The 26,334-nt window shown below is 49.7% G+C and overlaps 1 protein-coding gene across 9 annotated transcripts in view; it reads right to left on the reverse strand.

Annotated features, from left to right (window-relative positions):
* ITPR2 (inositol 1,4,5-trisphosphate receptor type 2) overlaps nucleotides 1–26,334 on the reverse strand; it is a 4,412,221-nt gene that overhangs the window by 821,187 nt on the left and 3,564,700 nt on the right. For 8 of the 9 annotated variants that reach the window (XM_069628470.1, XM_069628469.1, XM_069628465.1 and 5 more), the window contains one exon: nucleotides 15,325–15,435. The exons of the other annotated variant lie outside the window; for it this stretch is intronic. In XM_069628470.1, the coding sequence (XP_069484571.1) occupies nucleotides 15,325–15,435 (111 nt within the window). The remainder of the gene's footprint in view (nucleotides 1–15,324; nucleotides 15,436–26,334) is intronic. 9 annotated transcript variants of the gene reach the window in all.

The following is a 26,334-nucleotide window of genomic DNA, read 5'->3' on the forward strand; positions in this document are numbered from 1 at the left end:
ACCTGATTGGAGGAGACTTTCATAGAGCAAACTATTCTAGAGACCTCATCCAGTGCAATGGGAGAGAAGGAGGAGATAATGGGAGGAGGGAAGAGGGGGGTCAAAGGAGGCAAGAGAAGGGGGGGGTGCTGGGGAGGGGAGTAGATGACAGTGAGGACCGGATGTCCTGAGGTTTGGTGGAGAAGTGGGAGGCAAGTGCAGTGCAGAGAGCCTGGGGGCGAAGAGGAGAGGAGGAGACTGCAATGGGATTGGCAAGTTCCTTGCAGGTTTGGAAAAGTTCAGCCGTGTTTATAGCTGCCCTAGAGATGCAAGCTTGGACATGAGGCCTCTTTTTGGAGCAGATGGCAAGACGATATTGCCTTTGGAGCTGGCAGCAGGCCAGTTTGTCAGACGATATACTTGAAGCCTGCCACTTCCGTTTGGCAGCTTTGCATTTGCATTTCAACGCTGCCAAGTCGGAGTCATACCAAGAGTTGCATTTGGAGGTAGGCTTCATGAGGATCCTCATGGCAGGGGCAAATATGTCTAGAGTGTTAGAGATGGCAAGATGGAGGTTTTAAAGTGCAGAGTCGGTAGGAGAGTAAAAGGTAGGGGAGGGAGGAGGGATGAAGGTGGCGGCAAATGCAGTGACTGAAACACACTTCATTGGTCAAATGGTGGAGAAGGAGACTGGCAGTGCGGGTAGAGGCATCATCGGTGGCCAGGGAGCTCAAGATGGGAGAAGAGGAGAGAGTGGTTGGACCAGGAGAGAGGAGTAGTTAGAGGGTTGGAGAGAAGGATATCTGAAGAGATGAGAGCATCCAAGGTGTGTCCGGCAGAGTGGGTTGGACCAGAGGGAAGAATTGTGAGGGAAAGGGAGTCACTGAGGACACGAAAGAGTACAGTGGCCAAATCCAGAGAATCAAGATGGATGTTAACATCTCCAAGGAGGAGAAGTTTGGGGGAAGAGGCCAGGAGAGTAGAGGAGAGGTCTGCCCATTCTGAAATGAAGAGGGGTAGGTCCAGAGGGGCCTGTAGATAGTGGCGCGAGAGAGGGAGAGGGGAGGGGAGACAGAAAGCTTGCAGGTGAGGCATTCAAAGGAGGAGTAGGATTGAGTGGGAATGATGGTGGCCAGAACACACTCAGGGAAAATCAGGGCCACTGCGCCCCCAGACTGGGTGGTCCTGGATTGGATAGGATTGTGTAGCCCTCCGGGAGAAGGGTGTCAAAAGCAGTGACAGAGCTGGCATTGAACCATGACTTAGTGAGAGCAAGGACGTCAAAGTCTTCAAGGAGAAGACAGATGTCAGAGAAGTGTTTGACAGCGGAGCAAGAATTGAGGGTAGCTAAGTGAAGCTGGTTGCCCCCTTTAAATGTTTTCTGAATGGGGTACAGGGGCGGGGTACCACCACCAGATCGAGGGAAGAAAGGGGGAGGGAAGACAGTGGGGCGCAAGGAGGGGGGTGTTAAAATGGTAAACGCCTGTCAAGAAGGAGGAGGTTCGGCTAAGAGCCCCAGACCATTATACTACCATTAGGATAGACATTGATGATGCACCTGCATGATGAGAAGTGAGCCAAGAGCACTTCCCATCTGGTATGGGTGAGGAACAGAAAGGGGAGAGGACAGAGACCATATGGGCAGTCCATAGGTCAGGAGAATGTACGACAAAGAGAATGTCAGTGACAGTCTGCCTGGAGGAAGCATTGGTGTAGGTGTCTGATATGGGCAGTCCTGGGTCGGAGACCAGGAGAGCCTTCCTAAATGTCTTCCTTACAGATTCTGTGAGAGAGGGAGGATAGGTGATGGAGAAGCAGTTAGAATAGACAGGAGAGATGGAGAGCACCATAGTGACGAGGGGGAGGGAGGATCAGAGGGTACGCAGTGGTGGGAGAGGGACAGAACTGCACAGTGCAAAACAGAACTCACCAGGCGGCCTAGCAGCCAAACAGAGCAGAAAAACAGCACTAATACCAGGATCCCAGTGAGGGCAGTAGAGTTATAGGTACAGGAATTGAGGTTCAAACATACATGAGGACTTTCAGAGCACAGACATTTAGCACAGTGCCAGGAGTACTTTCTAGTAAACTTGCTAGGTTCAAAGGCACACCTAGATTCGATTTTTAAAGCAGACCACTAAAAAGCAGCACACAATATGCAATGTGCGGGTTCAAAGGCAAACCTAGATTACATTTTTAAAGCAGTGCACTAAAATGCAGTACAAAACATACACTGTGTAGGTTCAAAGGCACATGCAATTCAGATTACAGGTGGGTGCAGGGACTACAGAGGCGAAAAGGGCAACAGAAGATGGTACCAGAAAGGCTGGGTGAAGTACAGCAATAATTAAGAGTTCTATTTTCTGCAAACCAATGCAAAGGCAAACATTTGAATGCAGCAACAGATTGCAAGTAGAATCAGTTTCAGGCCGTCAGGATAAAAAGGTAGCATTTAAATGTGGCGATGTTAGAAGTCCAGGAGGGAGTGATTTGCATGGTGCAAATGAGAAGAAAAAAGTTCAGGATCAGGTAGCTAAGAAGAGATGAACTGTGTAGGCACAGTGCAGTCAGGAGTGGCGCCAAGGCACATGGGCCAGCAGTAAACGTATGAGTTAATTGGCCAGTATTGAAGGAAAGAGCTCTTAGACAAGATATGCAGTGTGAGGGAGGTGAGAGCAGCATGGCGAGGGGCGTACGAAAGGAAAAAGGAGGCTGCAATGCCGTGGATCATGAGACTTTGTGCTACGAGCGGGCGTGGGAAGGCTTACCAGGTATATGGAGGACAGTGTGAGGAGCCCTGGACCGCTGTAGTGTTGCAGAGGGGGTGGGCGAGACAGGGGAGGGCAAGACCCATTTAGGTGGGCCTTTGAAGGGGCCGGCATTCGCTTGCAGGCTCCCGGGCCTGCAAAATCATAAACAAATGCCCAGCCAATCAGGCGCAGTCTTGGCAGGAAGCTGAGATGAGCTCTGGATGCGGGCAAACAGTGTCTCCATGCTGGAATGCCTTTTCCGGTGTTCCAAAGCTAGCACCATGCGGTCGTCACAGCATCAGGGGGCAAGATGGTGCCAGGCCAGGCTACAGGTGAAGATCCTCACCACATTCCCCTGCAGCTAAGGTTGAAACGATTTGAGGGCCCAGAAGACTGGCTGGAGCTCTCTTCCGGGAGCCAGAGGACTCTGGTGTGCGATTGTCCGGTGTTGGCCACCCACCCTTCCAGAGAGGCATCTTTGGTGAATGTGCCCTGGTATAGTGGGGTTTGAAAGGGAGCTCCTTGCGTGAGTTGTGGGTGCATTCCCCACCATCGTAGAGCCTGCCCGGAACTCCTGATGAGGGCGATTTTTTCCGTTTAAGTGCTGCGGCTTGCAGCCACCTCTCATCGAGAAACTCCTGGATAGGCTTCATCCGGAGCCTGCAAAAGGGAAAGAGGTGGATGCAGGAGGGCATCATGCCCAGCAACGACTTGATGGAGCGTACTGTTGCAGAGTGTGCTGACAACAGGCACTGCACCTTCCACAGGAGGGCCGTCACCCTCTCCTCCGAGGAGGTATCCGGCATGTGACCGTGTTGGGGCGGGCCCCTAGGATCAGCACATTCTGGGATGGATCCACGCAGGAATTTGGATAATTGATAGAGAATCTGAGTTCTGCCAGAAGGCATATGGTCTCCGCCGTGTGCTGATACACCAGTGCGTGAGAGCCAGTTGTCCAGATAAGGGTAGACATGGATGCCCTTGCAGCGTAGATGCGCCACTTCCAGGGCTCAAAACTTTTTGAACACCCTTGGAGACGTTTTCAGACCGAAGGGCAGGGCCCTGAACTGGTAGTGCCGACCCTGGACCACAAATTGCAGGAACCTTTGATGTTTCCAGGGAATGGAGATGTGAAATTATGCGTCCTTCAGGTGCAGAGTTGCCAGAAAATACCCTTCCTCCTGCTGGTCAAGCACGTGCTGCAATGTGACTATCCTGAACATTTGCGACTTCAAGTACTTGTTGAGGCATCTTAAGTGTAGGATTGTCCGCCACCCTCCTGACTTCTTTCGCAGCAGAAAGTATCTGGAGTACACTCTGGAGCCCTGGAGGCGCTGAGGGACTGGCTCTTTCACCCCTTTCCTTAACATGGCTTGAACTGCAGCAGTTGGGTTATGTACAGTTATTGACGTGCTACAGGAGGAATGTGAGGGTAGCTGTGTTAAAATTCCAAGGCGTGCCCCTGCTGAAGAATGTCCAGCACCCATTTGTCTGAGGTGATATTTTTCCACTGTTCGACAAAGTTCACTAGCTGGCCTCCCACTGGGGTGCGAAAGTGGGTACTCGGGCCCACGACCGGTTCAGGCCTGCTTGAGCATCTGCATCCTGGCCTGTGGAGGACGATGACGCAAGCTCCTGCTGTCGTAGGACTGGGAATGGCCGATGTAGGCTTTCTGGGTGGTGGAGCGGAAGGGCTGACAAAGGGGGAGGGGGGTACTGTGCCCCTTTGTCGGACCTGGAGACCCTTTGTTGTGTGGAATGGAAGAACGAAGACCTCCTTTGATGCATGGTCGCCAGAGAGTGCGCTTTCTCTGTACCTGTCTTGATAGACGGAGTGTCTCATCCACTGCCTCCCCAAAAAATTGTACCCATCGAAAGGCATGTACAACACCTTGGACCGCATGTAGGCCCGGAAGGTTGTGGCATTCAGCCAACTCTGCCGTCGAAGGGCCACCCCATTGCCCATCTGGCAGAACCCAGAGTCTGCTATGTCCAGCGCCACTGTGATGGCATGATCCAACGCCACCTAACCCTCCTGAAACAGGGCCATAGCCTTGGCCTTCTTTTCATCTAGCAGGAAATCCAATATAGGCCAGAGCTTGTACCAAAGCTCCCTGTCATAACGCAACAGGAAGGCGAAAGCATTGGCAGGCTTGACGGTGGAAGCTGCATTTGCCCACCGCATCCAGCTTCTTGCCCTCCTGAGGATGAGGGATTGGATGAATGCTTCCTGGCGGCGGCTGACACCACTAAGTCTGGGGAGGGTTGCAACTGAAGACACCTGGGAGCTGAGTCTGGGACCCTGTACTTTTTCTCCAGCCAGTCCCTCTTCGAGGGTGTGGTACTTGGTGTCTTCATAAGGGCCAATCCTTCCTCCAAGACGTCATCCAACAATGGAACCGACATGATGGTCTTCCTCGGTGACTCACGTAGCTGAAAAAGAAACCCCTAGTTCTTCTTCTCCTCGGGCACCAGGATGAAGAGTTTGGATGCCCTTGACATCATGGCGTCGAAGGAGCAAATCTCATCTGGTGGCGAAGCCCCGGCAGGCTCGTCAGTACCCAGAGGCTCCCTGTCAGCAGGGACAACATTTTCAAACATATCCCTAAAAGTACCTATTGTATCTGTGTCCGCGGCAGTGTCTATACGTGCAGATTCCTCCTCCATCGGGATGAAAGCCCTATAGGGTCAGCTGGCCAACGCTTGTGGTCCAGGAGGACTCTACTTAAGCTGTGGCCTGGGAGGACTTGGCCTGTGGGGATTTGGCCTGTGGGACTCCTTGTGGGAGGCCTGGGTGGTCTGCATGCCGGCACACAAGCAGCAGGCATCCTCTGCTGAATCTCAGCTGTCAAAGTGTGCAGGGCAGTGAGAATGTCCAGTGGCATGTCCATAGGTGCTGGTCTGGGTGCGAATGGTGCATCCAGGAATGGACGTGGGCTGAAACCTCTTGGAGGATCAAAAGGCAGGTACCGCTCCTCACGTGGAGAACCTTGCTAGCACATACGCCCTTGAAGGGGGTCTTCATGGTCTGGGTAAAAATCATTAGGCAGATGTTCATCTTCCGAACTACTGTAGATCTGTGGGGACCTCCATTGGAGCTGGAGGAGATACCCTCATGGGTCTTGGAAGAAAATATGATGGAGGCAGCAACTCCCTCACCCTCCTCGAGCCCTTCAGGAAGGAGGCAATGATTATAATGTGTAAAATCGGTGTAGCCGCCAACAAGGTTGTGGTCGGTACAGCCGAATGAGGTAGTGGAGGCAATGCCACCCTTGCTGCTGCTCTCGTCGTGACAGTGGAAATGACGGCCACCACCGAACATGTCGTCAATGAAATGACGGTTGATATCGTTGATGGGGTTGTGGACGAGGTGGTCGCTGAAGTCGTAGTCATCGACGAATGGGGTGTCGACAAGGTGAAGGTCTTGGTCGAAAAAAAAGTGTTCGTCAATGGGTTCTTTGTGATCGAAGGTGGCGAAGACACAGGAGGCGCTGACAGGCCTCCCGCAGGTCACTCCTTTGAAGACTTGTCCTTGGAAGAGGACCTGTGCTTGGAAGGGGTCAGGTACTTTCTTGCAGAAGGCTTACTGTCGATGGTGGCGCAGAGCAAGCCCTTCCCGGACCAGATCCTGCAGCAGTGGCCACCTTCGTGGGAGCAGATGCGTTATCTTTCACCTTCTTCTGTATCCTCTCAGAAGGATCATCCTCAAAGGACCGCAGTCTCTTTTTCTCAGCGAGACCATGGTCATGGGACCTGTCGGTCTTCGAGGAGGCATGACTGCGCCTGGAGGCCACGTCAGAGGCCTTCTCCTCCTAGAGCCACGGGACCAACCTGCGATAGCGATCTCCCTTGGTCTTTGCCAGGAAACCATGGCAGATCTCACATCCGTCTTCATCGTGGTCCGGGTGTAGACAATACAGGCACTTGAGGTGCCGATCCTCGATATAAACATTTGTCAGGCCACAGGATTCAAAGGCCCTGAAGAGACTTCTCTTGCATGATTCGGACATCATCGAGGTGAGAAGTAGGCCCAAGCCTAGGCCCACCAGAACTCATGGAGAGAAGATCCGACGATGTAACTCGATCTTTGCCGACAACGGGTCCCTGCTGCCGGTAGTCAACATACGCGGTTGACGAGGAAAGGGTTAAAGAAAACCTATCGAAACTATGGAAAACTAGCAAAAAAGTCAAAATTCTCAAGGAGAAAAACGAGGGGACTCCCAACACTGAAACGTGCAGTAAACATCTGAAGATGGCCCTAGGGGTGGAGGTTAGGAGAACGAGTGTCATTGGCTAGGAGCAGTATGACCCAAAGGATAGTGATTGGTTATACAGGAGTCGAGCAGTTTTCAGTCTAAAGCAAAACTGCTTTCTTTTATACCGAGGATTCCCAACCTCAAGACAGGGAATATCCATGAGCATGTGAATACAAGCAAGACACCATGCTGGAGAATGTGACATCTTTATATTTGTCTGAAGACAATGCTGAAATAAACCAATATGATAAAAGGAAATAATTTGTCTCTTTAAGGAGAGATGTATAGTCAACTGCAATGAGTGGAAGGAGAGAGAGAGAATAGCTTTTCCGTAGAAATGGCCTCCAGTACTATACCACTTGCTTTATTAAAAGGCATCTTCTTAACCAAGCTCAGTGAATGTATTTGACTACAAAATAAACTATATTGAGGTTCTTCATAGGATATTCGTAGCATGATCCAGCCTGCAAATGTTGTCTGTATTGAGGCATGGCTTTAAATATCTAAACCTCAAGTCTCTAAAACAATCACAGAAAAACATAAAATTAATTACAGTCTGTCCCCCCACAAATAGGCCGGACACATACTACTATTTGATCCTTTCCACAAACATGTAAGCTTAGCCACACTCAAAATGCCCATTCTAAACTTCATGTAAAGTGCATGTGCATAAGTTGGTGAAACATCCAAAAATTCATTGAATCCAAAGAACAAGTTACTTTCTTACCTGGTAACGTTCTTTCGATGGGATGGTCCGACGACGTATTCCATATCTATGACATGTAATCACCACAGCTGTGCTGCTTCGGAAACTTTTTTCGGCGTCTGCGTCCTGCGTCGATGACGTCGATGCGCCGACGTCGAGGGCCTCCTCCGACGTCCGACGTCATCCGATGTGATAAGTAGGACGCACGACGCCCGTAGCCTCAGTTGTAGTTTTTTCCCCCAGAACGTGTGACACTAGTCAACTGCCAGTCAGACACAAAGCCTTGCGGAACGTAAGCTGCAATCGCAAAAGAAATTCTGCAGCGGGGAAGGCAGGGCGGGAGCGATATGGAATACGTCGTCGGACCATCCCATCGAAAGAACGTTACCAGGTAAGAAAGTAACTTGTTCTTCGAGGGGATTGGGTCCTCCGACGTATTCCATATCTATGACAGACTCCCAAAGCAGTACCAGAGCAAGGAGGAGGGAAAGAATTTAGAATCAAGATTTAGAATAGCCAATCAAATAGCAGAGCAAAGGACCGCCTTGCCAAAGGCCAGATCCTGTGCTCGGATGGAATCGAGGGAATAGTGACGTACAAATGTATGTACTGAAGCCCAGGTGGCTGCATCACAGATGTTGCGAATAGGAACACCCCTCTGCAGGGCAGTAGACGCAGCCATACCCCTGGTAGAATGGGCCCGCAAGCCAGCCGGTGGGTCCTTACCCGCCAAGCGGTAGCACTCCGAGATGGCCAAAATAATCCAGCGAGACAAAGTCTGTTTCGTCACAGCTTGCCCCAAACGCTTTCCAGCGTAACCAATAAAGAGTTGATCGTCCACTCTGACCCGGGACATGCGTGAAACATAAAAGCTTAAAGCCCTCCTAGGATCAAGCCTATGGAGCCTCTTCCTTACCAGGATGCGGAGGAGGATAGAATGCCGGAAGAACAACCTTCTGGGCCAAATGAAATTCCGTCACTACCTTCGGAAGAAAAGAAGGACGAACTCTAAGGACAACCCTGTCCTTGTGAAATACAGTGAAGGGAGGCTTAACAGAAAGTGCCTGTAACTCACTCACTCTGCGAGCGGAAGTAACCGCAACTAAAAACACAGTTTTCAGAGTTAACAGCCTCAAAGGGCAAGAATGTAAAGGCTCAAACGGAGCACCCATAAGAAACTTAAGAACAAGGTTTAAATCCCAACCGGGCACCAGGAAAGGTGACGGAGGGAACACATTAGTGAGCCCTTTCAGAAACTGTGAAATCAAAGGGATTTTAAAGTAAGAACACTCTTCAGACGAGCGCTTAAAGATGGACAGCGCCGCCAGATAACCTTTAACGGTACCCACTTGCAAGCCCCTGTGGGCCAAAGAAAGTAAAAAGGACAGAACCATGGGGATGTCACATGCAAAAGGATCCACATTCTGAACTCTGCACCAGTCGCAGAACTTACGCCAACGGCAACGGTACAGAGACTTTGTTGCTGGCCTTCGGGCCGAAAGCAAAACCTCCATCACGTCCTCAGGGAGGTCCCAATCCATATACCTCAACCTTTCAGAAGCCAAGCGTGAAGGTTGAGGGATCTGACCTCTGGATGGAGAACCTGACCCCCCTCCCGTGAGAGCAGATCGTCTCGGTAGGGAAGACGACGTGGAGGGCAGATGGATAAGTCGAGAAGGTCCGGGTACCACGTCCTCCGAGCCCACGCCGGGGCAATGAGCATCATCCGGGAACCGAACTTCCGTAACCTCCGCAGCACTTGCGGGATGACGGGGACTGGAGGAAACGCGTACAGCAGCGGGAATGACCACTCCACCACGAACGCGTCTCCTAAGGCTCCTTTTGGAGGAAATTCCCGCGAGCAAAACCTTTCGCACTTCCGGTTGTCACTGGAGGCGAAGAGATCCACTTGAGGGGTCCCCCAAAGGGCGAAGATCTGCAGGAGAATCTCCTGAGCCACCTCCCACTCGTGAGAGATTGCGCTCTGCCTGCTCAGAGCGTCCGCCGTCACGTTCTCGTCTCCGGCCAGATGAACTGCCGAGATCCAAACTTCCTGCTGGATGGCCCAGAACTCGAGCTGCATCGCCTCCCTGCACAGAGGAAGTGACCCTGCCCCCCCTTTTTTGTTGAGGTAGTGCATGGCCACTGTATTGTCCGTCAGGATCAGGACACTCTTTCCTCGCACAGTCGCCAGAAAAGCCTTCAGGGCTAGCCTGATGGCCCTCAGCTCCAAAAGATTGATATGGAGTCTGGACTCCGACGGAGACCAACGACCGCTGACTGTCAGCCCGTTGGCATGAGCTCCCCATCCCGTGAGGGATGCATCCGTCACGATCGTCACCTCCGGCCAGGGAAGCCAAAATGGAGCCCCCCTCATCAAGTTGCCTTCGACGGCCCACCACAGAAGATCCCGGGCGACCGAGGGCGGCACCTGAACCGGGTCCGACATCCTGCCGGAGGACTGCAACCATTGCGTCTTGAGTGCCCACTGCAAAGATCTAATCCGCAGGCGAGCCTCTGGCACCAGAAGAATGCAGGATGCCATGAGGCCGAGCAACCTCAAGAACTCGAACGTAGGGAGCGTCTGGGCATGCTGAAACTTGTGCACCATCTGCTGAATGTGAAGAGCCCTCACCTGGGGAGGAAAACACTGCCCCAAGGAAGTGTCGAGCACTGCTCCGATGTACTGGAGCCGCTGTGTTGGCGTCAAATGGGACTTCTTTAAATTGAGGGAGAAGCCCTGCCTGTGAAGGGAGCGGCAGGTGACGGACAGATGATCCAGGACTTGCTTGGGAGAGCTCCCCCTGATCAACCAATCGTCCAGGTAGGGGTAGACGTGAATCCCCCCTTGCTTGAGATGCGCTGCCACCACAACCATGAGCTTGGTGAAAACCCTTGGGGCGGAGGTCAATCCGAACGGCAGGACCCGAAACTGAAAGTGCGAGTCGCCAACCGCGAACCTCAGGTTCTTCTTGTGCTTGGGATGGATCGGCACATGGAAGTAAGCATCCTTGAGGTCGAGTGACACCAACCAGTCCTGAAGCTGAAGGGCCTGGAGGACTTGAGAGAGAGTAACCATCTTGAACTTGTCCTTCCTGAGGAGTTTGTTCAAACCGCGCAAGTCCATAATGGGTCTCAATCCCCCGTCTTTCTTCGAAACCAAAAAATAAGGGGAATACCATCCCTTGTTCCTTTCCGCCACAGGCACCAGTTCTATGGCGCCTTTCTCCAGCAGGGCTTGAATTTCCTGCGCAAGGAGCGGATCCGGACACTGCAAAGAGAGGTTCCCCGGTGGATTGTCGCGAGGCCTGTGCCGAAAGGGAAGACAGTAGCCGTGGGTTATGATCTCCAGAACCCACACATCTGAAGTAATGGCTTGCCACTCTACAAGATGCTGCGCCAGCCTTCCCCCAACCGGCGAACCATGGGACATGGCCTCACGACTGAGTGGGAGCGGCTGCGGCGTTACCTGAGGGCAAAGAGGCAACTGCCCGAGCGGCCTTGGCACCACGGGTACCCTGTCGTCCACCTCTGGTACCCCTGCGGTGGCCTCTTTGACTGCCAGCTCCTCTCGCTTTACTGAAGGATGAGTAATAGCGAAAGGAACCACCCCTCCACTGCTGTCCCCTAGGACGAAAAGGCGGAGGTTGGCGAACTGCAGCGCCCAACGATTTCGCTGCAGCTTTTGAGGTCTGCAACCTCTCAAGGCTCTCGTCAGCCTTGCTGCCAAAAAGGTGTTCACCGTCAAAGGACATGTTGAGGAGCCGGGACTGCACATCAGGAGCAAATCCCGACTTCCGCAACCACGCAAACCTGCGTATCACGGTGCTCGCCGCCATGGATGACGCATTCAGCTAAATCCAAACCCGACTGAACGGATTCACACATGGCATCCTTACCATCCTGGACCATAGCAAGGAAACCATCCCGTTCGTCCCCTTCGGGAATATGTTCAGCCGCCAACGCAACACAGTTCCACAGAGTGTGAGTGAAACGAGACAAGGCACAAATGGAGTTGGCCGCCTGAAGCGCCATACCACCAGAAGAAAACACTTTCTTCGCCCAGCCATCAAAACGTTTGTCGTCCCTATCAGGAGGGATGGTAGGGTACGACGCCTGCTTTGCCGGGGCCGTGGCCGCCTGCACCACCAAACTCTCCGGAGTGGGGTGCCTGGTCAAGTAGCAGGGGTCGCTACTGGCTGGATGGTATTTTCGCGACAAGGATCTGCCCACCGCCGGGAGACTCTCAGGAGCAGTCCAAGCCGCCGCCACCCTTCTCTGTAAAGCCATATGGAACGGCAGTACCGGGTCAGTTGGGGGACCAACATCAAGGATATCCGTCAGATCATCCTGCACAAACTCCCCTGGGGGAGCAGACCATCCCAAGTACTCAGAAACCCTAGCCATAAGGCGCCGGTACGAGGAATCGGCATGAGAGCCAGGCTCAGGCCTACCAAACTCCACCTCCGGAGAGGTGTCCAGTCCACTGGCATCATGCAGTGACTGTCTCAATTCGTCAAACTGACTATGGCCCGAGACAATTTCATCTGGAACCTGACTAGGAACCAGGCCATCAGAATCCTCATCCGCCTCTGAAATATAGTCCAGGTGGCGAAAAGAAGGCACCCGAGAGTGCTTGCTCTTAACCAGAGCCTTCCTAGGGGGTTCTCCCGTGCCACGGGGTACCTCCGACACGAAAGGCGTCGATGGCGTCGAGCGAATCGGCGCCGGCGTCGAGCGAATCGGCGCCGGCGTCGAGAGAACCGGCATCGGCGCCGAGAGGATCGGCGCCGAGGAAATCGGCGTCGACGTCAGACGCAGCGCCTCCAGCATCGGCGGCGTCGACACAGCCCTCGAGGCCGGAGCCCCGAGCGTGTCCCTCGACGACCCGAGCGTCGACGGCCTCGACGACGTCCTCGAAGCCGGAGCCTCGAGGACGCCCTCAACGCCCCAGACGTCGATGTCTTCCTCGAAGACTTCACAGGTGCACACGGTCTCGAACGCGTTGAGGACCGGGACCTGGAACGGGTACGGCGAGAACGAGTCTCCTTGTCCGAACGGGACCTCTCCCGTGACTCGTGCCGACCACTCATGCGAGCGGAGTCTCTCGACCTCACACGACCGACTCCACTCGGGGGCGCGGACGGCGCAGTACTCTGCGACTCAAGAATCGCCAGCATTTTCTTCCCGAAGGAAGCCCATTCCTCTGGCGTCGCACGGCTGGAGGGGTAAGCGACGTGCCGGGCAGAGTCCTCCGAGGAGGACCTGGAAGACGACCGGTGTCGGCGCTTCCGAGAACGCCTCGAAGAGGCTGAGGAGTGGCGAGACCGACTCCTAGAAGGAGACCCACGAGACTTCCGACGATGACGCGGAGAGTCACCCCTCGAATCATCCGTCGAAAGCCCCGCAGACTTCGACTTCCTGGGCTTGGACACCCGACCTACCGACAACTTCTTCTTACGTTCGCGTAAGGCTTTGGACGTGAGCGAATGGCAGTCGATACAGTCATCCGTGTCGTGGGCCTCCCCGAGGCACCAGAGGCAGGCGTTGTGCGAGTCCGTCACCGACATCTTGGACCCACACTCCCCGCACTTCTTGAAACCTGGACGCGGGGTCGAAGACGAAGTAGAAGACATCTTCACACGAAGGATTTGTCACAAAACGAACAGGTTCGAAGAACCGAGAAGAACAGAACTCCAAAGAGTCGAGGCGTGAACCGAGAATCACGAAGCAACACGTTCGCGGAAAAAACGGAACTGAGGCTACGGGTGTCGTGCGTCCTACTTATCACATCAGATGACGTCGGACGTCGGAGGAGGCCCTCGACGTCGGCGCATCGACGTCATCGACGCAGGACGCAGAAAAAAGTTTCCGAAGCAGCACAGCTGTGGTGATTACATGTCATAGATATGGAATACGTCGGAGGACCCAATCCCCCCGAACTCTGGTTTACATAATAGGTATGAAGGTCCTGTTGATAGCCTTAAGCATGAAGCCTCCATCCTTGTACGTGAACTTTAAGAAACATATATGCTAAAGAGAGACATTTGTTTATCAAATAACCACAGGAGATAAAATCAATACCCGAAGAGAAAGCCGCTGGGAAGCAGGCATGAAGGGAAACAAGGCCAGGATAAGAGAGACATTCGAAGAGCGACATTCTTTTGACCTATTTTGTATTTTTCATATTAGTGGTAGGGTCAGGTAGAGTTAGGTTTTGGACTGAGGACGATTACTTTGGAATTCCTGATGACAGACAAACACCTTTAGTTAATTTAGATAGGCAAGATGATCCCTTTAGTAATAGGGAAAGATAGGTGTTTTTCTTATCAGTTTCATTAAAAGAAAGGTAACAGGTTCTCAGTGGGCCTCATTACAAGTATGGCGGTAAGGCAACAACGGCGCCGGTATCGCTACTGGCACCGTTGCTACCCTACCGCCATGCTATGAGATCTGCATGCGGGTGCCCATGCAGCCACCAGGTCTGACCTGGTGGCCATACCGGCACCCGCGAGCAGAACATGATGGTAGCACTGGTACCGTTATTAACGGTACCAATGCTACCACCCTCCCCATTCCCATTTGAGCCCTATTGGGCTCAAATTGGAATGGGGATGTACCGGGCCTGACACCTGCACAAGGGCAATTACCAGGTTCGGCTGGGCCGGAATAGCCCAGTAATTTCCTATTTGCGGGTGCCGGACCCAGATGCGAATTTGGAGGTAGCCTTGCTGGTAAAACCGGCAAGGCTACCTCCAACCTCGTAATGAGGCCCAGTGTGTCTGACTCCTACTTCCGACCCGCCACATCAAACTTAGGTCAAAGTTCAATAATTTTACCTTTGGCTAAAGAAATGTCACGCACCCCTTAAAAAACAAACGTGAACAAGAAATTGACACACTTTCTATGCTAAAATATTAGTGCCTACTTTTACAATATTGCTAAATAATTCCCAAGTGTCAGCAAAATGGCACTGTTGCAATTTTTACATTTCTCTTATTGCATTACTCCTGCTGCATCATCTAGAAGGCCATCGCCATCAAGTCCCCAAGCTAGCTTGCTGAAAAGCTCAGCATCTCCAGAGGTCTACGATTCACCAGAAGCAAGGACATGTCCAGACCAGAACTCCTCCAGTGCAGGAATGAAAGAGCTCATAGGCAGTTATTCTCTGTTTACACTCACCGACTCTGTAGCCTCCTCCCTTTCAACACAAGAATCGCACCCTCAGTTCTACTTTGCTGGAAGGTGCTCAAGACCCTCCTCTTTACAGAAAGTCTCTTTCCTAACACCTAGGTCAACATACCATTCACTCCCCAAATGAGACTGGGCGGTTTCCTCTCCTGGTTGCTTGTAGATCGCTGTCTGTCAAATTTCCCACCGTCCCCCTCCCTAGTGGTTAGCTTCCCAGTCCCTTGTATTGATTTCTTGCAAACCGCTTCCCTTGTGGTGTACCTCGACCATTGACTTTTAAAGCGCTATGTTGTTTCCCGAAGCTAGGTCTGCACTCAATAAATACCCTAATAATAATAATAATTTTAGCTAAACAATCTTTAAACTATCAACAAACAAAAACATGTTTTAAAACAAGTTTTTAATCAGTAAGAACACTCCATTATCATATTCGGCATCATACCTTTAGCTGGAGCACCAAGTCCATGCGGTATTTACCAAGTGGATGTATGTCATTGAGGATCAGAGCAATGATGATATCAATTCCATTAGACTCATGAGCAGCAATGCATGTCTGGGGAAGAAAGAAGACAATCTTTGGACTCCATTTTCGATTTCTACGTCTTCTAAACAATAGAAAAGGAAAAAGTTACTTAACTGCAACTCCTGTTCTCCAGCATGGGTCAGGCATGGATTCACATGCTCCTGAATATTCCCTGTTGCCAGACTGGGAATCCTCGGTAAAAAGACAAAACAGTTTTGTTTTAGCATGAAAACTGTATTTTACTCTATAACCAATCTTTTGGGTCATAATGCCCCCACCCAATGATAATCGTCTCCCTAAGCTCCACCCATGTTGGCCCTCTTCAGAGGTGGTAGAGCACATAAAGTGGCTGTAACGCTCACCTGAATCCCTCGGAGGCGCAGGTTCGGGCTTGGAGATTTCAGTGTCTTCTAGGGTCACGCGCAGGCCTCTGGTAACACCCTGGATAGACCCTCTCCTCACCGTAATTTTGACCTGGAGGGTGAGGTGTCTGCAAGCAGGAGAACAAGGGGTTAATGTATGTCTGGTTGGCCAATCTGACCTTCCCCTTTTCTGGACTCCCCACGTTACTCGTAGGCGGAATATGCTCACCTTATATAGGTGAAAGCGGAGCTCTCCACCCTGCGTCTGTGCAGGGGTGCTGATGCCAGTTGCTTCACTGGTTAATTGCCCAGCCCCTTGATTGCAGAGGATGAAGTCAGGGAGCAAGGCCGTCGTTAGCTGCACGAACGGTGATTGCTTGAATATGGAGTTTTATTTATATGAACCCTTAAATGTCTCTCGCCATTGCTGGTCCGGTATGTAGATGAGGTAAGCGAGAAGAATGCCAGAGCTCGTGAAGGCACGTAAGTAAAACAAATGTTATTCGAAGTTAAATGCACTTCTTAATGTCTCTTTTCCCTTTCGAAGTTAAATGCACTTCTTAATGTCTCTTTTCCCTTTTTCAGGTAGCCGTAGCAGTCGGCGTGGAGATGGACGCCGAGGTACGTGCCGGAGAATGGGTAAGCCGATGACAGCTAGAAGGCACGTGAGTAGTGATGGCGTACGTGGCACAGGTAAGCAGAATAATCACGGAGGTTCACTAACCAATGTCCTTTGTTTCCGCAGGGTTGCCGGAGTATGAAGAGTGCGGTAAGCGGCCTCAGAATGCTGCGCTGTTTTGTCTTGTCCTAACCTGGTGTCCTTGTTCACTTTCAGACGCTGCTGAAGACTGAAGACTGATCTTCCGGGAGGTAAGACTGAAGATTTCTTATTCACAGATGCAGAGGCTGAAGATTCTCTGGAGCTGACACGGTGAGCGTCCTGCTGCTAGTGCAGAATAACGCGAAGCACGTTGCACTGATCGGGTGTGGTTTAAATAGGCCACTGGAGTACTTAGGTGTCTCCTTCCGCAGCCTCGCCCAGACAAGAAAGAAGTTCCAGCTTCCAGAACAGTTCCAGTATCCAGTCCCAGGGTGTGGTGCTGGCCACACCCAGAAGGTAAAGTAGTTCCAGCCAGGAATGGATGAGGATGTCATCCTACAAGTAAGTGAGCAGCATGGTCTGCAGCAGGTAGGTCCACCCAAGCACCATTCCTCTCAATATGAGCCCGGCGCTTCCTGTGCCGGGACTGGGTTCCCTTATGAGCCTGGCGCCACTGGCGCCAGGACAAGGTCCAAAAGGCCCCTATGGGGACCGGCTGGTGCCTGGAATGGAAGTTGTGACCCTGCTTCCAAGGATGTTGGGCTGGGTCTGACTCCTTGGAGACAGCGGTCATGACAGTGGCAGTGCGAATCAAGAAGAGCCACAGAGGGGAAGGAGGGAGTGTTTGCATGTGAATCCATGCCAGACCCATGCTGGAGAACAGAAGTTACATGTTAGTAACTTGTTTATTCTCCAGCATGGGATCTGGCATGAAGTCACATGCTCATCACTACGATTACATAGCAGTACATATACACAACCACGGGAGGTGGCATGGCTCAACAAAAGCAATACATTTACCCCTGGAGCAGACTCACATCAAACACACAGGCTGCATAGCAGCGCTTGGCCGACCCGGGACTCCTCCCTGGAATCCCTGTCGATGCAGTAGAATCTCATGAAGGTGTTGGTGGACCTCCAAGTAGCAGCCCTGCAGATGTCGAGCAGGGGAACACCAGAGAGAAACGCTGTTGTCGAAGCGATGGCTCTGGTGGAATGGGCTCTCCGCCGGTCAGGAAGAGGTCTGTTGACCAGACGATGACAGTGCATGATGCAGCTGGAGAGCCACCTGGATATGGAAGCCTTAGACAGGGCCTTCCCAAGATTTACAGGTTCCGAAATTCACAAAGAGTTGAGATGTCTTCTCAAAGTCCTTTGTGAGTGCCACATAAAACTTTAAGGCACGAGTAACGTCCAGCGAATGCGAAGTCCTTTCCGCCGGCGTAGAAAGGTTCAGGAAGAAAACTGGCAGAACCAAAGGCTCACTGAGGTGAAATTCCAATGGAACCTACAGCATAAAGATAGGGTAGGTCTGTAGCACCACCCTCTTAGCATGGAAGTGAGGGCCTGGATTTCCTCGGCCCACCTGGCCGAGGTGATCACCATGAGGAAAGCAGTCTTCCACGAGCGAAACTTCAGTGGGGCCTGATGCATTGGTTCAAATCGGTACCCCATGAGCTTAGTCAAAACCATGTTGAGCTCCCAAGCTGGAGCAGGAACCTTCACTGGTGGAAAAGTCCTGAAGAGGCCTTTGAGGAACTCATTGACGAGTATGGGTGACCACAGAGAAGGCTTATCATGCGTCCTGGTGTAACGGGATATGGCAGCCAGATGCACCCCGGATCGAAGCATAAGCTAGGCCAGCCTTAGCCAGGTAGAGCAGGTAGGGAAGGAGCTGCGGATCTGTGACCCACAGCGGCATAGGTTTCTGAGTCCTGCACCACACTGTGAAGAGCTTCCGTTTCTCGCCAGAACATGACAGTGTAGAGGACGCCCTGGCCTTGACCAGAATCTTCTTGCATTACAGAGGGAGAGCGTAATGTCCAAACTCTAGGGCTGCAGGAGCCAGGCAATGAGGCTCAGCGATGCTGTGTCATGGTGTAGGAATGTCTGCCTTCTCTGGTGAGGAGGTCGGATGGATGGAGTCACTGACAGAGCAGGTCCGGGTACCTGATCTGCTGCGGCCATGGCAGAGAGATGAGTATCATCCTGCAATGACAACGTCTGAGTGTTTTGATCACATGTAGCAGGAGTGCAATTGGAGGGAAGGCATACATGGAGAGCCCCTCCCAGGGGAACAAGAAGGCATCCCCCAGGCTCCCTGGCTCAGGTAACCTTCTGGCAAACCTCTGGCACTTGGAGTTGGTCACCGCCGCGAAGAGGTCGATTTGGGGTCATCCTCACTTGCTGAAGAGACGAGTGACTTGCACTTGCGGAAGCTCCCATTCGTGGCAGGACGGCAGCTCCCTGCTGAGCGAATCTGCGAGTGTGTCTGAGTGTCCGGTGTGCCGAGCGTGCTGACTTTCACTTGGAGCATTATTTATTTCATCGCGCAGGATCACAGGAAGAAATTGCAGGAAAAGGCATTGCGAGAAATCTTTCTTCCTGAATCTGAAAGCGGAGTCTTTCTACCTTGGATACCCTTGGCAACCCTTGGCAACCAAACACTCCACCTCTGTACGTCTGCTTGCATACAGAAACCGGAAGCAAAGCGGAGCGTAGCGGAGTGTGTCTGAGTGTCTGGTGTCAGCGAGCAGTGAGCCACAAGGATTCTACTAAGAAAGCCCAAAAGGTAAGAGGTGCATGTCTAACCTACTGGTTAACCGGAAGGTATATTAACCCTGACGTTACCCGCCCCAGGCAATTCGTCGCATTATGCCGAGCAACCACCCGTATCAAGCGTGGTGGCTAAATCTGCGGCTAAATCCGAAGAGTTAATTAACGAACTGGTACAACAGTGTCGGGTGGAGGGGGCCCTAGAGGGGCGCCTGGAAGCTGCCTGCTCTACGCCTTCATGGGCAGCCTAGGCGGAACCATCGGAGGTTAACCGGGAAGCACTAAACTCACAAAGTGGGTGTCCTTTTAATATCCAAGTCACAATTGGTGCAAGCACGGCCCAATATATAACAAATCTGCCTATAGAACGGAACACTCAGGATGCTGTGACACCAATGGACTCTTTGGTGGGTGACACAGAAATTGTGGCAAGTAACATGCAAACGCATCGGCAGCCTTTGACCAATCAAGAGCAGGAACCGGCCCCAACAACAAAGGAAATGGAGTACACAGAGAAACCAGCAAATCCCCAGGAACCAACAAGGCCTGTTTTACTGACTCACATGCCTCAAGAAAACATTGCAGATGTCTAGAATGAAGCAATGAAGGACACATCTGCAAAGGAGCCAGATAATGGAGAAAAAACAAAACTCCCAACAGAAAATGAATTACCAAAATCTTTTTTGAAAAGGAAAAATTCAAAAGACATTGAACATGATGAGATATCACAAATTAATCCTACTCAGGGAGCAAGATAAAGAACTGGATGAGACAGCTCGCTCAGCGAGCCCACCTTCAAGATACATGGTAAAAAGGACAAAATATTCTGCCCAGAGAGAAGGCCTGGATGCCTATAGTAATATATGGAGGCTTTACAAGGTAGGGATGGCAACGAAACATATAGACATTCAAGGTTTTTCCGCCTCAAAAACCACTAACTTTTGGAAACCCTCAACATTAATAAAAGAGCAACCTGCAACCAGGTTCCCCTTTGGCAATGTACGACATCTGGGTATGACGACAACAACTCCGCATATAAGATCGGGGGGCAACGATGCAGAAATATCAGACGAAATTCTGCTCGAAACCTCAGTAAACATGGAGAAATCAGTTATAGAAAAAAACGAGTTCCGGTAATGAAAAGTAGTAATCAGACTCACCGGGAACCTCTCGTCATGAACATAGAACAGGCTACTCAGACAATAGAGACAAGGAGTGTCAACTATAAGGACCAGTATTGGCCAGAGGAACAAAAGACCTCCCCATTAAGGACAGCTGAGAATGATACCCTTAAGCAAGTAGGCCGGTCGGAGGAGGAATATTTTCTGTTAGTAGCGACAATGACATCTATTTTGGCATCCTTTATGAAATTATACGAGGATATTGCAGGAACCCTGAAAGACCACTCAACCCTGCTTGCAATGGTCCATTCAAAAGCTATATTTGTGGAAGGGTTCATAACAGCAATACAAAGTAACCTGGATAACAGTACCGCTAGCGTTTCCCAACTCTTGCACGACATAATCAAACCTATATTGAAAGAGAAAAAAATCAGGAAGAAAAAGCCAAGCGGGAAAAGGCGCAACAAGTGGAGGAAACACTTTGGTGAGCTCAATCTCATCAGAGGCACCAAAAGAGAGTCTGATGGCCGTGAAACGACAGGACTGGAGAATAACAGGGAGGGATTCTCGAGAGCCCAAGAAAGAAACCAAGAAACCAACTCCATATTGAGAACTGCTCCCGCAAGTCAAAACTCTTTAACTATGGAGAAACCTGGCAGGGAAGGGTTGGTCAGAGAAAAAGGTACAAACCAAGAGGATAGAACACTAAAGGGACTCCCAGTGGATGTGTCACAGGCACAACATCAGGACTCAATTACCTCAATGGAACACAAAAGCTCCAGAGCGGAACCAGGCTTGGAACGACTCCCAAATGTAACTGCTTGCACTTGTCAAAACAGCAAAAAACAGTCAGTAGTCAATAAAGACAAGGAGCAGTTAATCAAGTCACCGGAAAATGTGACCAACAAAGAAACACTAAATGCCAATGAAAGCAACTTTAAAGTAAACCACAATACAAGTGTATGTGAGATTTTCAAGAAAAGAGTCCCAAATACAGGGAACAAAAAACAAGGTGGTGTTATAAAATCGAAGAAAGCGGGAGGAACGGAAAGTAATAAATCTGATGAGCGTAGTACACCCGGACCCAAGAAAAATAGAAAAAACAAACCTTACCAAAGAAAGCAAATTCTAATAAATTTTGTGTATTTACAAAAAACCTGACCTTACCAAAAGACCAACCAGGCAATATGGCTCAATTAACAAATCCAAAGAAAAAGGTTAGGTTAGAACAGAGCATCAAGGAAAATGCTACCCCAGAGTTTGGCGATGATGACTGCTCAGAACCAGATTTAATGGACCTCTCGACATATACAATATCAGAAGATGAAGAGAGGCCTGGGTGAGGGAGCAAAAGGACAAGAACATAATCGATGAAGAACGTGATTGCGTGCAAAGCTCAGAGAACACCGAGAGCGACTTCTCCATATCAAATGATGAAACAGTTGACTGTATTCAAGAAATGAGGGAGGGCGGAAGAGCCCAGACCCATCCACAACCTGTGGAACGGGTAGAAGCTACAAGGCCCCGCAAAAAAGTAGGGGACACATCAACAAAGGATTACCCTGGGAAGGAGTACCGGGGGCAGGGGATTGAAAATTTGCTTCCGGGGTCATACAATCAATAAAGCGGAGGGTCCATTTGCTGAAAATCCCAAGCAACAAATTGAGGAAACTATAAACCCACATCGCCATCGTGCAAAATCAGACAATGACTGGGGCATTAGGCAACCAGGTCATACTTTGGTGCGCATACTACACTTTGATGATGGACTGATTCTAAATAGAGCTAACATACTACGTCTTCTACATCATATTCCGGCATTAAGGTTAATTACCACTAACGAGTTCGCCATTGTGGAATTTGTCAATGAATCTTGTACAGATAAAGTGATCTTACATACGGTGTCAAATCTGGTCAGACAATTGCTCCTGGAAGAAGCTCATCAGTTAAGACTAATGGGCTTTGATCTTCAAGAAAGTGTTGAGACACTAAAAGAACAAGAAAAGAACAACGAAAGCACTCGCCCAGGTCAAACAATAAGCAAGGCAAAGAGCCCAAATACCCCAAGGGCCACAGGCCATCGCCGTGAGAAAGCCACAATAATGGTAGCCGGAATTCGAATTTTAGAAAAACGAGAGACAGTGATGAGAACGAAGCAGCAAGATGGAAATGGTTGAAGAACCTAATTTCTGATAAAATGGATACCCAATAATATACAGAGAACAGAATTGCTGGCTTATGGTGCCTCGGAAGTTGGAACACAAGAGGCTTTAGCCACCTTTTTACCACAGGAGAACTACAAAAGGACAACCTGAAAGTCCTTTGTTTACAAGAGACCTGGTTGCAACAATCACCAATGTTGGAAGGATATTTGGTATTATCAAATCCAGCAACAAAAGCAATAAGAGGCCGACCTATGTCAGGTCTTTTAGTGGCAATCAAAAAATGATTTAAATTGGAGGGTGTTGGAGACTAGGAACCCATCCCCTTTTGTTCAGATGGTGGGCATACAACTGGATAAAGTGGAAGAGGCTAACCCTAGAGTCCTGATCCTGCTGAATCTGTATTGGAATCCTGCAATTCCTTCTAACGATACCTTCCCAGAACTAATAACCGCCTTACTGGACTAACAGCGAGAGAAGTGGACGGATCCTCTCTGTATAATGGTGGGCGATTTAAATTGTACCTGCACGGACAAAGAAAATCAGGCCATAGAACACGATCTGGCCGCAGCAACATCAAAAGAAAAAAGAGGAATAAGGTGGAGAGAAATGATACAATCAAGGGACTGTATGATATTAAATGGAATGGTTCAAGGGGGCGTTCCGGCCCAGGCCACATGGAAGGGGGCAAAATCAAAGAAATATTAGACTACATTTGTACATCAAGTAATTTGTCGGCGAACATCCTAAGGCTGGAGGTGATAATAACCTCTGCCAGCGATCACAACTTGATGAAACTCACTTGCAGGAATATCAGCAACAATAAGACCATTACTTATAATCATGACATATTGACCTCAGGAAGAGGAATAAAACTCAAGATACGACCAGATAACATCAAAAGGCTAAATCTCAAATTAAAAGGTTTGATTACGGCTCTGGAAATGTAACAAAAAAAAGCAAAGGATTGACTATACACCGCTCTTCAAAGGTTACAGATCAGAAGGGAAAAATGGTAACAACCAACTGACCAAGATCCATTGCCATTTATAGGATAGAATGGTATGGAAAAGAAAAAAAAATCTAAAGAAAAATATCACCCGTCTAAATAAGAACTGGTCACCTAATAACAGCAAAGAGATTCACAAGTTGAAACAGAGATACCACAACTGGCTATACCTACATAAGAAAACCCTGCTAAACCAAGACGCAATGAGGATGTTGGCCAAAATAAGATCAAAAAACACGTCGTAAACTGGGGCGATTATCAATTAAATAGACACACGCCAAGACGTGTTATTGTCGAACCCCATAAGTGCAACCGCATGGTGTGAGTTATACACACAGCAGCAAGAGGAAAATCGGATTCCATCAAAGCACAGGCCTTTGGGCAGGTATGAGGGAGGATGAATTAGAAATCGGCACAGAGGCAATTGAAATCATAGAGAAGCCGGTCAAGTGGCGCAGCGAGTAGAGCACTCGCTTTGACATCCGTGCAGAGCCTGCTAACGCAGGTTCGAATCCTGGCGAGGCCAAACGCAGCCTTTCATCCTTCCGAGGTCAATAAATGAGCACCACACACCGTGGGTAATAATAAGCAGCGCTCATATACCTGAGGGGTTGTAGCGGTATATAAATGCCTTATTATTATTATTATTATTATATTGAAGAACCTAAAAAACTCAAGAACCCCAGGACCAGAGGAGTGACGAATGCCATACTTAAAATATAACACATCCGAATGGGCATGGTTTCTGAATCAATTGTTCAAATATGTGCTATATACTGAAAAAATCCTGGAGTCTTGGAAGGCAGCGGTGGTTGTACCTATTTTTAAAAAAGGGCTTACAACATCTCCGGACAATTACAGACCAATCGCCCTTTTGGACGTCGCAGGGAAGGTATTTGCGTCCACATTATTGAAGGCCTTGACAGTATGGAGCCAACGGAACGGTCGGAGAGACCTCTGGCAGTCTGGCTTTGTTAGGAGAAGAGGAACTGCTCTTAACATTTTTTCGATCAATCTGTTGAAAGCCAGAACCGCCAGAAATAAAGATCAGGAAATTTACATCGCCTTCAAAGGCTTTTCACACAATCAGAAGAGCCAAACTGTGGGGAAAACTCGAGACATGGGAGTGTTCCCAAGTCCTTGTGGAGAACATCAAAGATCTTTACCTGGATACAAGTATTAGAGTAAGGCTGGATAAAACAGGCACACTGTCAGACCAAATTACCATCCAAACGGGCCTGAAACAAGGTTGTCCAATAGCGCCGTAACTCTACAACCTGTTCACATCAGACATTAGGTATGCCTTTGAATTTAGACGCTGTTTTCCACCAAAGGTTGCGGGATCATCAATAGGGAGACTGTTATACGCAGACGATATTGTTCTGATAGATCAGACTCCGATAGGTCTGCAATGACAGCTGACAACCTTATAGTCATATGTGGATGCTAATGATCTGATAATCAATCCAGAAAAATCAAGGATAATGAGGTTTACCCTTGGAAGGAAGAAATGTAAAAACAGGAAGACTGAAAGGTCATTAAAAGGAAAGAAAATTTTGGAAGTAAACTCCTTTATATATCTGGGAGTTTGCACCAACAACACCAAAAGTGAAGCCCCAAGAATTGACAAGTTAAGACAGAAAGTAATCAATTTAGCCTCGCAGGGGAAAATCCTATTGAAGAGATACTGCAGGTTTACCATAATTCCTCTGGTAAAATTCTATAGAATGAAAGTAATTCCTATATTGTTCTACAGAGCCGAAACATCAATGTCGTTCCCAGTGGAAATATGGCTAATCCTGGAAGGTATGTTTTGGCGGAAAGTGTTTCAACTCCCCAAATCAGTACCAATACAACTAATAAGGAGAGCGTCGGCCTTAACTTTGCTAAAAGCCATAGTTGATTGGAAAATTATGTCCTTTTATCGCAAATGCTTGGAGGAGGATGCAACTGGGGGCTTTAGTGTGTTGAACAAAGCCTTTAAAGAACAAACAGATGTAGTGCTATCTGGATGGCAAGGAACATGTCAAGTAATGCTAGCAAACCTGAACGAAACGTAGGAAGATCTACTAAAAAATCCAGATTAAAAAAAAAAGTTGTACACCATGGACTGGATAGAAACCCAAGAACATAATGGGAAATATAAGAACTATGAAGAGTTCTGGTCACAGCCTCGGAAGCTTGACCAGTTGCCAGGATACCTGGCATTGTTTCCAAACTGGTATTTCAGGTCACTCCTTATGAGATAGAGACTTAGGGCCTCATCATGAGTTGGGATGTATTCCCGGGTGTAATACTGCTGACTGTAATAGCCCTAGCACCGACTGGCCTGGTGGTATTACCACCGGATAACAGGTTGGGCTTTAACGGTAAATCCCCATTCCTTATTGGGTCCATTGGATCCAATGGGGAATTTTCTGTGCTAATAGTGCGGGCTAATACAGCCGGCTGTAATACTGCCAAAAACAGGGATTTTCACCCCCAGAAAAAAGCGGGAGGTAAAACAGCCGATTTAGCGCCCAACTCGTGATAGGGCCAGCCCTTAAATGCGACGGTAATACCGTTACCGATGCATTTAAGGGCTACAGCCCAACTCGTGATTGGGCCCTTAATGTTTTGCCGACCGGAGAAATACTCCAAAGAAGAAACATCAGTAATAGAGACATAGGGCCTCATTACGACCCAGGCGGTAAGGGGTTTACGGCAGCGTAAACAGCGCCGACCCTTACCGCCTGAGTACGAGGTCCCTTAGCGCCATGGCGGATTTAACACCTGCTTTTAGCAGGTGTTAAAATCCATGGTGCTAAGGGACCATGGAGTTAATTACGCCACCGTAATTTACGGTGGCGTAATTAACGCCTTCCCCACTCCCATTATGCCCTATGGGGCAAAAATGGGA

The sequence above is a fragment of the Ambystoma mexicanum genome, chromosome 12 (genome assembly GCF_040938575.1).
Source record: "Ambystoma mexicanum isolate Mex_15411 chromosome 12, UKY_AmexF1_1, whole genome shotgun sequence".
Classification (NCBI taxonomy): Eukaryota; Metazoa; Chordata; class Amphibia; order Caudata; family Ambystomatidae; genus Ambystoma; species Ambystoma mexicanum.